The following is a 16,274-nucleotide window of genomic DNA, read 5'->3' as shown; positions in this document are numbered from 1 at the left end:
ATGCTTTATCTTAAAAAATGTGAATAATCTCTTTAAAATGGATTCTGTGCCTAGTTGTGTATATTAAAAGATAGCTCTGCTACTATCATGCCACAGGCATAAGCTTCATCCTATTTTGTAATCCTATTACAGGACCAGAAGATAAAAGGACGTCGCTATGGTAGAGTTTAGCTCTGTTTGTTGGAAAATATACAGAATACGTAGAAATACTGACAATAATACAATTGGGATTTTGGTTATCTAGAAATAGAGAAAATCATACAATAATCGTTGTGTTCGGGATTTGTACTATGTACATTTCATCATTTTACTTTTTGATGTCACACTTTCTAAGTTTTTAGTCAATGTGAAGTTTGTTCAACACACTCGAGTTAATATCGTGCAGAGTACATATTTAAGCCACTGACATATGTTCCATTGGATCCAATAGTGTAGCTACCGGGGGGGGGGCAGAGTGGGTGGGCCCAGCGCTCCAAAGGGCTCATCCGGAGCTGCGCTACTGTTAAAGTACTGGCACTAATACAGTTAAACTCTGCGGCAGAGCAGGGAAACTTAATCTCCCTGCACTGCAACACGGTCACTATGGGGCTCTTGAGCAGATGGGGAGGGTGCTAGCATCGGGCGGGGGGCCTGTCATTGCAAGTGCCGATGCAGTTGAAAGCATCATTCCCCCTCTGCGACTGACATCAATGATGCAGACACTAACAGGGCACGATGCTGTGCCCTCTCAATCGCTGCCGGGAGCTCGGCTCACATGAAAGCCGAGCCCCGGGTCTCACAGCCAGGAGCAGTGCTCGCACCCCCGCTGGTTGTTTAACCCCATAAATGCCACGATCGATATCAATCACTAGGTATGTTGAAGCATTTCAGAGTTATTACCTCATAAAGTGACATGAGTCAGAATTGTAAAATTTAGCCTGGTCAGAAGGGTGAAAACAGGCTTCAGGGTGAAGGGGTTAAAAGTTGTGTGTTCCAATACTTTTGTCCATATAGTTTATGCTGCTGCTTTATAAGCAAAAGGATGAAAAAATCTGCTTTCAGCACTAGTAGAATATAATGCAAATAAATTTACAAATTGGGCCAAGTTTATAAAAGTTATCAATTTCTTTACGTTGCATAAAATGTCTGATTTACATGGTCACTTTATTTGCCACCAAATTGGTCTATTTGCAAAGCTACGCAACTTCTGAAATAGATAGGTGTGGAACTATCAAGAAATACACACAAATGTGCAACATGATATGTACTCGGTGATAGAATTTTCACTTTTTATTATTATTTGGACCCTATAATAAATTTCTGTGATTCTGCCTAGTCTCATTTTTATTGATTAAACTAGGTACGGTAATTAAGACAGTGACATTTTCCATAATGCCTGCTCCAGATGTTACAGATATTGTTCATATCATTTGCTCCTTGCTTTCAATGCTGTTTAATCGCACATTTTTGCCATCCATCATCTGCTATTTTGGAGCTGAAGTACGATAAGAATAGAATCACGTATTATGCTGTATGGGGGGATGTGTTCCAGAAACATTGTTTTTTCCTGATTTTTATAAAGCTTTGCAGCTTAAAGATAAAGCCATTGACATTTTAGTTTTCTCTAGACACACGACAAAGATACCTTTTACCATTCTTGCTGTGCGTCATCCTTTTATTAATTTTTAGCAAAACCCATAAGGATCAGCACATACACTTTTTTACTTTGTGGTCAAACATATTCCCAATGTATTGGGATAGAAGTAAACATTTTATAACATCAAACAGTTTTGTAGCCAACAATAAATACAAAGTGTGGCATGCATTAAAAGTGTTTGTAAATGTTTGTATCACTTTTTTTTTCAAACACAGACAACTTGCATTCAGTCCAACCGAAGAAGAGTAATACATAAATCTGATATTTCTAAGAATGGTCAAATAAATTGATAACATATTTTTTTTTGCACCTTTATGAAAAACATATCTATTACTAAGGCCGGCCTCACACTAGCGAGTTTTACGGACATATGAGCGCATAAACTACGTCCGTAAAATTCGCATTACACACGGCCCAATAAATCTCTATGGCCCAGCTCATATCTGCCGTATATTACGCATCCGTAATATACGGTCTTGTACGGCCATAGAAAATCGCAGCATGCTGCGTTTGTCACTGTATTGCGCAAAAAAATCGCCAATGAAAGTCTATGGGGGCGAGAAAAATACGGATTCCACACGGACCAGCAGTGTGACTTGCGAGAAATACGCAGCGGTGTTAGTGAAAAGCCGGTAATTCAATTGCCGGCTTTTCATTTCTCCTTCCCAAACCCGACAGGATATGAGACATGGTTTACTTACAGTAAACCATCTCATATCCCTTTTTTTTTGCATATTCCACACTACTAATGTTAGTAGTGTGTATGTGCAAAATTTGGGTGCTGTAGCTGCTAAAATAAAGGGTTAAATGGCGGAAAAAATTTGCGTGGGCTCCCGCGCAATTTTCTCCGCCAGAGTGGTAAAGCCAGTGACTGAGGGCAGATATTAATAGCCAGGAGAGGGTCCATGGTTATTGCCCCCCCCCCGGCTACAAACATCTGCCCCCAGCCTCCCCAGAAAAGGCACATCTGTAAGATGCGCCTATTCTGGCACTTGGCCACTCTCTTCCCACTCCCGTGTAGCGGTGGGATATGGGGTAATGAAGGGTTAATGTCACCTTGCTATTGTAAGGTGATATTAAGCCAGATTAATAATGGAGAGGCGTCAATTATGTCACCTATCCATTATTAATCCAATCGTATGAAAGGGTTAAAAAAAAACACACATTATTAAAAAGTATTTTAATGAAATAAACACACAGGTTGTTTTAATATTTTATTGCTCTCTCAATCCACCTGAAGACCCTCGCTCTGCAAAATAATAAACCAACAATATACATACCTTCTGTTGATCTGTCACGTCCCACGAAGTAAATCCATCTGAAGGGGTTAAATCATTTTACAGGCAGGAGCTGTGCTAAAGCACTCGCTCGTGCCTGTAAACCCGGGGTGCTGAAAGGAAAGCTGGGTGATCTGTACTTACATTGAGTCGCGGTGAGGCGCCCTCTGCTGGATGTCCTCATGAACTGGAGCCTTGGAAAAGTTCCCACGCTCGAGTTCATATGAGTTCATCCAGCAGAGGGCGCCTCACCGCGACTCAATGTAAGTACAGATCACCCAGCTTTCCTTTCAGCACCCGGGGTTTACAGGCACGAGCGAGTGCTTTAGCACAGCTCCTGCCTGTAAAATGATTTAACCCCTTCAGATGGATTTACTTCGTGGGACGTGACAGATCAACAGAAGGTATGTATATTGTTGGTTTATTATTTTGCAGAGCGAGGGTCTTCAGGTGGATTGAGAGAGCAATAAAATATTAAAACAACCTGTGTGTTTATTTCATTAAAATACTTTTTAATAATGTGTGTTTTTTTAACCCTTTCATACAATTGGATTAATAATGGATAGGTGACATAATTGACGCCTCTCCATTATTAATCTGGCTTAATGTCACCTTACAATAGCAAGGTGACATTAACCCTTCATTACCCCATATCCCACCGCTACACGGGAGTGGGAAGAGAGTGGCCAAGTGCCAGAATAGGCGCATCTTACAGATGTGCCTTTTCTGGGGTGGCTGGGGGCAGATGTTTGTAGCCAGGGGGGGGGCCAATAACCATGGACCCTCTCCTGGCTATTAATATCTGCCCTCAGTCACTGGCTTTACCACTCTGGCGGAGAAAATTGCGCGGGAGCCCACGCCAATTTTTTCCGCCATTTAACCCTTTATTTTAGCAGCTACAGCACCCAAATTTTGCACATACACACTACTAACATTAGTAGTGTGGAATATGCAAAAAAAAAAGGGGATATGAGATGGTTTACTGTATGTAAACCATGTCTCATATCCTGTCGGGTTTGGGAAGGAGAAATGAGAAGCCGACAATTGAATTACCGGCTTTTCACATATATCGCGCTGAATTCAATATAAATACAGAATATATATATATGTGTCTCAATGACTATATATATATATATATATATATATATATATATATATATATATATATATATATATATATATATATACACACACACTGTATATATGTTTTAACGAACATTTGAGCACATAAATCCATTAGATGTCGCTTTTGCAAGCCTGCGAGAAAATATCGCAGTACGGATGCCATACAGATTACATACGGAGAATGCCATGTGCAAAATACGCTGACACACCCTGCCTACGGATGACATACAGACCACTATTTTGGGGACTTTTCTGCGTATTACGGCCGTAAAAAACGGACCGTATTTACATACGCTGAGTGTGAGGCCGGCCTAAATGTGATGCAACACAATGTGTTTTCTCTAAAAGGGTTATGCAAATTGCCTCTTCAGGGAGGAAGAGGACTTGAATTCTAGTGCCACCTATTGGAAGTAGCAATCCTAAAAGTAATTATTCACCCTTTAATGAGCCTTGCCACATAGGATAAAATCTAAATCATAATCTCAGTGTACAGACACATTTTTCAGGATGTTGTCCTTCCACAGTACTAAGCAGCTAAGCATGAGATCTGATTTGGCTGGATGAGAAGCCAATGCAGTAGCAAGGGTATGTAATAATTATACTACTTTTTGTATTACCTAAAGCTTAATTGGCACATGCCAATCTAGTACCAAGATCAACTGTTATGGCTATTCAAACATATTAAAAATGAACCTTTAATAAATCCGTTAAAAATGAGACCACAAAAGACAAATAATACATAATCCAAAATAGCTAAAATCATGCGAACACAAACCACCAAACTATTTTATACGGTAACTTTGATATTAATGTTGCCTAAATCTCTCATCCCAGACCGATACTTTAGACTAATAGGCAAATTACTATCAAGTCTCCTTTTCTAAAACCTCGGGAGACCGTATATATTATTCCTATTTACAAAAATTGGAACACTATCACCATATTGCTGGGTGCACCCCCTCCGACGGATCCCATTCATGTGAGCAAAATACTCAGCCCGTGTATTTGTTGGTTTGAGGTTCCAATGCAACAGGTGCTCTCAATGCCTCATGAGAAGCCTTTAAGTGACATGCCAGGGGTAAGGAGGTTTATAGGCCATAAAATGTTTTGAAGAGACAATTTGCATATTTAATTTCACAGAGGAGCATTGCATGGCCTGTAAGCCTCCATACCCAGGTATGTCATTCTCCATAAGCAGAAATGTTACCCCTTAGGCTAAAAGGGTTGTCTCATCAATCTGACCCCTTTGCAGATTAGGGCTGGACAATATTTGTGGGTCCAGCTTCAGGAACCCACCATGAGATGATGTACTAGCGATACATTTCCCTGCAGTGCCAGATGATGTGGTAGTAGGTAACCTCTATCCAACAAAATGGGAGCTTTTATGAAGCACAACTTACTCTACCCTTTTATAAAGTTTGTATTTCTTATTAGGCTATATCAGAGGATTTTTTGCCTAAAGGGAACCTGTCAGGTCCGCCATGCCCTCCAATCCAGCAGCTTTCACCTATGTATGAGCAAATTCCCTGCGTAACCATTCCTGTATAATGTTATTGAGTGAAAGCAAGGTATAAAAAAATCAATGGGGTGTTAGTTGTCCCAGACTAGTCAGCCCTCTTTCCATGTTATCACACTCCTGTGGCTGTGATAACATAATTTGCATGAGTGGCGTCATCGCTTCAGAGACACTGTAATGCTGCCGGAATGAGCAGCACACATGCTCTAGATTTGCATGAGCGGCGATGATGCCTCTCATGCAAATTATGTTGTCATGCCCACAGGGGCATGATAAGCTGGATAGAGTGCTGACTATTCTGGACCAACTAACGCCCCAGTCAAAACCCTCATTAGCATATCAAACGGGGAAAATATAAATGCTTTTTTATATCTTGTTTTCACTCAAGTAATGTTACACAGGGCTGGCTAGGCAGGGAATTTGATCATTCATAGGTGAATGCTGCACTGTTGGAGGGTATGGGGGATCTGACAGATTCCCTTTAAAAACAAAGTCTAAATTGACATTTTTTTGTTTTAGTTCCATTTTTTTGGCTAACTTGTCCTTATTTTTTTTACCACCATTATGTCAAAGATAATTACCTTAACCTCTTTGAAGCTGGTTATTTACACATAGTGTTAATATTGTCACTACTATTCTTTTGATTTGTCATTTACTACTATATACTTTCACAGTTTTTTTTTTGTGTAATATAATTGCAACAGCTTCTTTGTTTTCAGTACTTCTTTTTCAATACATTAAATTGAGACCATACATTGAGAATTGAAAGCTGACATTACTCAGTTTCACCTCTTGTATCACTCAAGGTATGAATCAGCAGCTTTTTTTTAATAAAACATATTCAGAAGTGCTCAACTTGAAGAAAAGTCCATCATGAAATATCTCATGTAATAGATTGAAGAGTGACACCACAATGTAAAATCACTTTATATCCTTTATTGCGGTTTCCACATGGCAAAAATGGCAACAGCATGTGACCACACTTTCTCAAAACCCTCCTTTCAGAAACTGCGTCGACGATATGGTGGAATGGGGGACCAGAGCTGTGCCAAGAACAAAAGAACACGGCTTTTGTTTTTGAACAAAAATACAACACCCGCAGTGAGATTAGGTTACAGAATACCTTATAAACTAGTCATGTCTGTTGTAAGAGGGTGTGTATTCTGAATATATTCAAAAATGGACATCTAGGATGCAGGGTTGCCACCAGGAATTTCAGGGCCCCATACTGGCAAAATTTTTGAGCCCCCTTGAGACTCCACCTCAGCTAAGCCTCCACCCAAGCTCTGCCCTTTCCCTTGAATTTTTTCACAGTCCCACAGCCCACTCTTGGAAAAACTCCACTTCTTCATCATGTCCTCACCAATCACACATTAACAGTTCTCATTGAACAACGTATCACATACATAGCCAGCAGCTTTCGTTTTCGCCAAGATATTTTTTCAGCTGCCAGCATGACTATGCATACCACCACATATTGACTGAATAATGCTACATAAAAGGGACAAATACTGCCACACCATGACAGAGCACATATTACCACAGGAGCTATGTATATAGTGCATAGGATGCAGGTAATACAGTGATGACCAATGACATTAAACACAAGACCTCTGTATATATTGTCATTGTACAGGTAATGCGGTGATCACAGTGAGATTATACACTGGAGCTCTGTATATTGTGTCAGCGTACAGCTAATGTAGTGATCACCAATTACATTAAAAACGAGCTCTGTACACAGTTTATAGTGTATAGTGTCACTGTATAGGTAACTGTCACGCACCGTGTAGGAAAGACTAAGTGCAACACGAAGGGATGAGGGGAAGGAGGAGTGGAGACCCCTAGGCAGATCTAAAGTCACCCTGTCTTCCTTATATAGGTTCTACACCTATCGCCGAGCTGGAACCTAATCCCCTGCCTGACCCTGGTGATAAGCCCTGATTAGGAAATGATGGGGTGTACACTAGTCGATCCCCACTACCACTAAAGACAAGTGGGATAGATGTACAAGGGGAACACTTATCTTGAATAGACTCAGAGATGGAACCACAGATGTCCTCCAGCAACACCAAAGAGGAAGATAGCTGACTTCTATAGCTCCAAGCCTCAACAGGGAGAAATGGAAATATCATGCTAAACTCCCAGCAGCAGGCTGGGAGTCTATAAACACCCAAGGTCAGGTGTATCAATTAGAGCAGGCGAAAGGTTGACACTGGGATCTCAAAGGGTCAAAAGGGTTAAAAAGGTGTCTGCAAAGCCAAACGCAGGGACCATCTGCAGCTTCGACATACCCATGACAGTAACACACTGACTCACCAGTGATGTCTCTAATTGAATATATTCATCTTTGCTTTTCTTCATCCAGTGCAGACCGCCATCACTTCTTCCTGCTAGGATTCGTCTCTACATAAAGTAGCACACAATTATCTATAGCACTGCTTCCAGAGTACATTCCCCACTTTTTCCCCAACTTCTACACTACGCCAGATGAAGAAAAAAGCAACACAGTGCCGCCCTGCACAGTAACAAGACTCCCCTTCAATTCATCATCATTTGCTCTCCCCCACTCTCAAGTCATCACCATTTGCTGTTTCTCACCCCCCAGTCTCAATTCATCACCATTTGCTGTACCCCACCCCCCAGTCTCTATTAATCACCATTTGCCCTACCTCACACCCCATTCTCAATTCATCACCATTTTCTGTCCTCTTCCCCCAGTCTCAATTCATCACTATTTGATGTGCCTCCAAGTCTTAGTTCATCATTATTTACTCTCCCACACCCTCAGTTTCAATTAATCACCATTTGTTGTACCCCATACCCCAGTCTCAATTATTATTTATCTTCCCCTATCCCCCAGCCCAGTCTCAATTTATCACCATTTGCTGTCCCCATGTCTCAATCATTATTTGCTGTTCCCCAGTCTCAATTAATCACCATTTCCTGTATCCTAACCCCCAGTCTCAATTAATCATTATTTACTGTCCCCTCTCCACTCCCAGTTTCAATTTATCATCATTCACTGTACCCCACCCCCAGTAACAATTCATGCTGATTTGCTTCACACCTTCCCACACTCATTTAATTAATTTTATTTAAAAATAAGTTTTTTTCATACAAACTCTGACGATTCCCTTCAGGCGCAGCTCCACGTCTGCTGTCCTCTTGGTTAATGGCGCTTGTAGATGCTGGCTCATATGCGATGACGTCATCTCGTATGCGCCGTCAATAGCCCGTCACAGAATAGGCAAAGAGAGCCCTGGACCTGCGCAGCCGTTCTGTATCCACGGCTGTACAGCACCAGGAAGGAAACCACCATGCGCCAAAGCACCAGAGGTAATGCCCTGATGGTGGCCCTGCTAGGGTGTCAAGCATCTGCAAGATGGTACTTGTTAGGCAGCCGTCACACTTGCAGTATTTGGTCAGTATTTTACATCAGTATTTGTAAGCCAAAACCAGGAGTGGGTGATAAATGCAGAAGTGGTGCATATGTTTCTATGATACTTTTCCTCCAATTGTTCCACTCCTGATTTTGGCTTACAAATACTGATGTAAAATACTGAACAAATACTGACCGTGTGACGGCAGCCTTACTGATGGCAGATGCACTAATAGACTGACATTGTCAATGCATTGACTATAGTTTATTGTTAATTTCTGTTACCTTGAATTAGAAAACTTCTTTACAGGCTTTTTCACGATAGTGTGTGTATGTCTGTACATGAGTTTGAGAAATGCATTAAGATTTTTACTCTGGGAAGGTTGGAGTCGACCTGCCATTCCCTCGGTCTCTGCTACTGAGTTTTGGGCTGATGATCAGTTTACATATATGAACGTGCAAGCAATGCAGACTTGTGGTAGAGCCAAGGAGACGAGTGTTGATAAATCCATACATCTGCTGTTGTTGCTGTCTTTGTGGTTGCTATATTTGAATCGTGCATAAATAATGCCAAGTCTGGATTTCTACATGTCTGTTGTCTTGGACATCTTAATGAACAAATTAAGAATGAATTACAGAATGAAACCCTGTAATGGCAGTGACAATGCTTTTAGTGATCTATTCTTAATAGGATTTATTTTTTCTGGCATTTTGGTCATGTTAATATATTCGTAGAAAATTTTGTACACCTTTTCAGTAACATGTATGTAATAGTCTACCTTCTGAGAGTCTCCAGCCAGTTTGCTCAGATGATAATAATACATAGACTTACATTCATGTTATGTATCAGTTTACCAGCTTACACCGATTTCCTGCCTGGCTGCTTACTGGTATTAGCTGCTAAACCCAGTATCGGTGTAATTCTGCTGGGTGTAGGTCAGTGGAAAAATTGAGATGTGCAAGCATGTGATCCTGGGATTCATTACCTCCAAACTTTAGTCACTGACTATGCTCTAGTTTACATAGTGAAGACATCACTGTCTGTCATCTAAATAGGATTGACATCTGCTTTGTTATCTTTTTGCTGAGGACAGTTTGTTGAAAATGCAACGTCTTTTCTGTGTAGTAATGTGGTTACAGCATGTATTATTAATAGAATAGACGTAACAAACAGCCAAGTCACTTGAGAGAAAGAGCCTGCCCCATTAATTGTAAAGTGTACCTCTGGTTACTGACGTGAGCAAGCAGCATTCATGATTTGGACCAATTTCCTAATACTTGACTACACTTAATTTTGTTGTAGTGAAGTCCCTATTCCAATTTTACACTAATGAGCCACAAGTGATGAGGGCTTGTCCTTACACTTACAGCTCTCCAGACTCTCTCACTCTTTGCCCCGCTTTTATCACTGACTAACAGGTCACTGTTCTCTATGACCCGCTTTTCTGGCCTAGATCTCGTGCAAGTGTTATTAGTCCTGGGACCAACACATGTGCAATAAGGCCTCGATGATGTTTTGAGAGCCACACTATCAGTCTGCACATGTGCTGCCTTCGGGAATGAGGGTGCTGAATGATGGTGCTTGGCAAGATCTTGGGTGATGAAACAGGTCACAGAGAAGAGCGACCGGTGAGTCACTGACAGAAGTCCAGGCACAAAGTGAGGGAGGCTAGAGAGTTGTAAGTGCAAGGACAAGCCTTTAATAACCCAAAGTACCCAAAGTAGTAGAGATGTGGAATGAGATTTCAGAATTTCCCCGACTGACTTTTTTCTTTACATTCAGAACCCCATTCAACGTTGTATTTCTGTGAATATTGTTCAATAGAAATTAAGATAATTTTCCATTGGTTTACCACTTTCTACAGGGGCTTCATGTCTGTCCTATCACATAGGAGACTCGTCAATTTTCCACTAACATTGATAGCATGTACTATGTAAAATTAAATTATGTTCATAATAATTTTCTATACAAATTCTAAATAATATTCCTTAAAAAGTAGTTTTTGTACTAGAAGCCTCTTCTGTGTGCCTACTGTCTAGTATCATCATTTCTTATTAGGAATCTTTCTTTGTTATGGTGTGTAGGTCATAAGAACGGAAGAGAACCCGACGACGCAGAGCTGGTGAGCTTAAGCAAAAGGCTGGTGGAAAATGCCGTACTCAAGGCTGTACAGCAGTATATAGAGGAGACACAGGCCAAAACTAAACAGACTGATGGCATCTCAGTGGAGCCCGGCAATAATGAAAAAACTGAGAATAACGTTAAGCATTGAATCCATTCTCCACACATAAATAGACAGTAAACTTGATCTGAACAGTTCAGACCGATTTTTCTACTGAGGTGCATTTTTTTGTGGGGATTTAAGGACAATATTCTTTATTGCAACATTTACCCTGATGGCTACATTCAATGACTTTTCTTGATTAACCTGTTTGCATAGCAGAAAAGCCAAAGTAAAGGGGAAATGGCAAGATTCCCATGAGGTGAAAAACAATGAATGGTTTAGGAGGTAGATGATGGGGAGCTCTTTGTCTACGGCTTGTCGAGTGGCCGTGAATCGCCAACTAAGAGGCCTTACCAGACGATAAAGCCATGCCATCCTGGTGTAATGGAGATGCATGACTTTGTCACTTCCAATGGAAACAAAAGGTTCTTCGGAGATTTCTACTGTTGCAATGGCAACCCTTCAAAAGCTATGCTAATTTCAATGCTGGATACTCTTTGGAGAACATATACTCACTATCTATTACACCGCTTTCCTTCAATGTATTGTGGCACTATGCAGTATCTTCTCCTCGCCCGTTAATCGTGAAAGAAAAATGATATATTTTTGAGAAGCATAATTGTCTCTTTTTTTTTAATACAAATATGTGGGCAAAAACACAGAATGTTCATTGTTTTGATTACTTTTCTCACGTTCTTTTTCTATAATTCTGCTGTAAAATAATAATGTCCTTTTCTCCAGGCCAGAAATGCAGAGATCCCATCAAAGAACTTGCTTTTCAAAAAGAGTTGAAGCCTTTATTGGACAAAGTGAAAGACATAAAGACATTAATGAGTCTTCCAGAGACGCGTGCAAAAATTTATAAGGAAGTGTTTGGTAAAAGATCGATTACAGGAAGCCACAGAGACTCAAGTATTGACGTCAATGTTTTGGGATGAGTGTTAGTACAGGAGATTTAATGAAGTTATGCTTGTGTAAGTGAGTTATGTATACTGTGTATTACAAACCACACCTTGGGCTGGAAACTGTTTTTTTTTATATATTGCCACTTTAATTTTTCCGAATGTAGATACTATACAAGTTTAATAACACATTTTGTACTAGTCCTGTCCACCAGGTCTACTGCAGAAAAGTGAGGTACCCCTCTAACCATTTGTCTGCAATTTGTTAGAACTGGAAACACTACCGTATTTTTCAGACTATAAGATGCACCTGACCATAAGTCACACCCAAAATTTTCAGAACGAATATGGGGGAAAAAAAATGAATGCGTCAAATGGGGGTCCGTCTTACAGTTCTGAATTCAGCTTACCTGGGGGGGATTGGCAGCGCTGGTGGAGCACAGTCACAGGGGGTGTTTGGTGGTATGGTATGACCCAGACTGGTGCGCAAATTCGGCGGTGCAGGGCGTTATGGCGACATTTTCTGAAAGCTCGGAGCCCCCCGCACATCCATTGCTGCGATGCTGTGGTCTCTGGGAAATTCCATCCCAGTCTGGTGCTGCAGGTTTGGCTGTGCGCGGTGGTGACGGGGGGGCTCCGTCAACATTTTGTGAAAGCCCCCGCACTTCTATTGCCTCGATACTGTGGCCTCTGGGAAAATGGCCGCTGGATATGGCGCATGCGCAGATTGAGATCTCGGCAACGAGATCTCGTCCCGAGGTCTCAGTCTGCGTATGCGCCACCTCCGGCGGCCATTTTCCTGGGAGCCACAGCATCGAGGCAATAGAAGTGCGGTGACTTTCACAAAATGTTGCCGGAGCCCTCTGCATCACTGCGCACCGCCAAACCTGCCACACCAGGTTGTGACAGGAGCGATATCATCGCCCTGCAGCGTCGGACCACCGTAAGAATCACCCGGCTCCTGCTGCCATTACGCTAACTGTAAGTACATTCTGACTATAAGATGCACCCTTGGTTTCCCCAAAAAAAATTTTGGGAAAAAAGTGTCATAGTCCGAAAAATACGGTAATTTACACTACAAGATAATCATGAACAAGCATTATTAAAATGCTTGTTTAACGATTATCTTGCTGTATTAATATTCTGCCGAGCACCTAATGATCGATGAAAACACTCTTTTACTGGGAGAAATCATCTTTTATGCAGTATAAGAGATCATCGTTCTAGGCCTGAGTATAAAGTACTCACACTGTGAAGAACAAAAGCAGCAAATGCCCACTGAGCGTTCTAGTATAGATCGCTCAGTATGCATAGTTTACTTTTGTCTGCTTGTGTGAACAGGCATTTAAACGGCAGCCGATCATTAAAAGTTTCCTGATCGGCAGTCGTACCATGCCGTCGGTCTGAGTAAATTAACCTTTTCTGGCCTGTTGTCTTCAGTCAGTTATAAGCGATGGCTGCACAACTGCAACTAGAATTAGTTCAGTTTGCACTATTGCCTGGGCAATATTACTAAAGCTAAAAATGTATTGATATCATAAGGAACTAAGATGGCTACTTTTAATTTATATACCTGAGGCAAGATCCACTTCTTGAAAGAATGGTTTACTATTCTTCTATGTCCTCATTCACACGTACGTGTTGTATCTGTTTTTTTCACATATAGAGTACGTACCCATTATATTCTATGGTGCTATTTACATGTATGTGCAAAATGCACTGAGATATGTCCGACTTTTTTTTTAGCAGCACTAATGACGGGCCAATACAAGTTAATGGGTCTGTGAAAAGACGTACAGCACATGGATGGCATCAGTGTATAGTCCATGTGCTGTATGTATTTAACATCACAAAGGATAGGAGAAGATTTGTGATTTGCATTATTTCTCTATCCATGAATAATACTGATGACACACTGATGGTAAACACTGATGACACACTGATGGTAGACACTGATAACACACTATTGGTAAACACTGATGACACACTGATGGTAGACACTGATGACACACTGATGGTTGACACTGATGACGCATTGATGGCAAATATTGAAGACACAGTGTTGGTAAACACTGATGACACTCTGATGGTAGACACTGATGACACACTGATGGTAAACACTGATGACACACTGATGGTAAACACTGATGACACACTATTGGTAAACACTGATGACACACTGATGGTAGACACTGATGACACACTGATGGTAGACACTGATGACACACTGATGGTAGACACTGATGACACACTGATGGTAGACACTGATGACACACTGATGGTAGACACTGATGACACACTGATGGTAGACACTGATGACACACTGATGGTAAACACTGATAACATACTATTGGTAAACACTGATGACACACTATTGGTAAACAGTGATGACGCATTGATGGCAAATATTGAAGACACACTGATGGTAGACACTGATGACACTCTGATGGTAGACACTGATGACACACTGATGGTAAACACTGATGACACACTATTGGTAAACACTGATGGTAGACACTGATGACACACTGATGGTAGACACTGATGACACACTGATGGTAGACACTGATGACACACTGATGGTAGACACTGATGACACACTGATGGTAGACACTGATGACACACTGATGGTAAACACTGATAACACACTATTGGTAAACACTGATGACACACTATTGGTAAACACTGATGACACTGATGGTAAACACTGATGACACACTGATGGTAAGCACTGATGACACACTGATGGTAGACACTGATGACACACTATTGGTAAACACTGATGACACACTGATGGTAAACCCTGATGACACACTGATGGTAGACACTGATGACACACTGATGGTAAACACTGATAACACACTATTGGTAAACACTGATGACACACTGATGGTAAACCCTGATGACACACTGATGGTAGACACTGATGACACACTGATGGTAAACACTGATAACACACTATTGGTAAACACTGATGACACACTATTGGTAAACACTGATGACACACTGATGGTAGACACTCATGACACACTGATGGTAGACACTGATGACACACTGATGGTAAACACTGATGACACACTGATGGTAGACACTGATGACACACTGATGACACATTGATGGCAAATATTGAAGACACAGTGTTGGTAAACACTGATGACACTCTGATGGTAGACACTGATGACACTGATGGTAAACACTGATGACACACTATTGGTAAACACTGATGACACACTGATGGTAGACACTCATGACACACTGATGGTAGACACTGATGACACACTGATGGTTGACACTGATGACACATTGATGGCAAATATTGAAGACACAGTGTTGGTAAACACTGATGACACTCTGATGGTAGACACTGATGACACTGATGGTAAACACTGATGACACACTATTGGTAAACACTGATGACACACTGATGGTAGACACTCATGACACACTGATGGTAGACACTGATGACACACTGATGGTTGACACTGATGACACATTGATGGCAAATATTGAAGACACAGTGTTGGTAAACACTGATGACACTCTGATGGTAGACACTGATGACACACTGATGGTAAACATTGATGACACTCTGATGGTAGACACTGATGACACACTGATGGTAAACACTGATGACAAACTGATGGTAGACACTCATTACACACTGATGGTAGACACTGATGACACACTGATGGTAAACACTGATGACACACTGATGGTAAACACTGATGACACTCTGATGGTAGACACTGATGACACACTGATGGTAAACACTGATGACACACTGATGGTAAACACTGATGACACTCTGATGGTAGACACTGATGGTAAACACTGATGACACACTATTGGTAAACACTGATGACACACTGATGGTAGACACTCATGACACTGATGGTAGACACTGATGACACACTGATGGTAAACACTGATGACACACTGATGGTAAACACTGATGACACTCTGATGGTAGACACTGATGACACACTGATGGTAAACACTGATGACACACTATTGGTAAACACTGATGACACACTGATGGTAGACACTGATGACACACTGATGGTAAACTAAACACTGATGACACACTGATGGTAGACACTGATGACACACTGATGGTAGACACTGATGACACACTGATGGTAAACTCTGATGACACACTGATGGTAGACACTGATGACACACTGATGGTTGACACTGATGACACATTGTTG

At 41.2% G+C, this 16,274-nt stretch overlaps 1 protein-coding gene across 2 annotated transcripts in view; it reads left to right on the top strand.

The window, feature by feature from the left end:
- Positions 1 to 12,742, top strand: part of AKAP7 (A-kinase anchoring protein 7) — a 173,256-nt gene extending 160,514 nt beyond the window's left edge. The window contains exon 8 of one of the 2 annotated variants that reach the window (XM_077289356.1): positions 11,903 to 12,742. In XM_077289356.1, the coding sequence (XP_077145471.1) occupies positions 11,903 to 12,099 (197 nt within the window). In that variant the 3' untranslated portion in view covers positions 12,100 to 12,742. The other variant, XM_077289357.1, reaches the window with a different exon arrangement.
- Positions 12,743 to 16,274: the final 3,532 nt, after the last annotated feature.

The sequence above is a fragment of the Ranitomeya variabilis genome, chromosome 2, assembly GCF_051348905.1.
Source record: "Ranitomeya variabilis isolate aRanVar5 chromosome 2, aRanVar5.hap1, whole genome shotgun sequence".
Classification (NCBI taxonomy): Eukaryota; Metazoa; Chordata; class Amphibia; order Anura; family Dendrobatidae; genus Ranitomeya; species Ranitomeya variabilis.
This window is presented reverse-complemented; position numbering and strand designations above follow the sequence as displayed.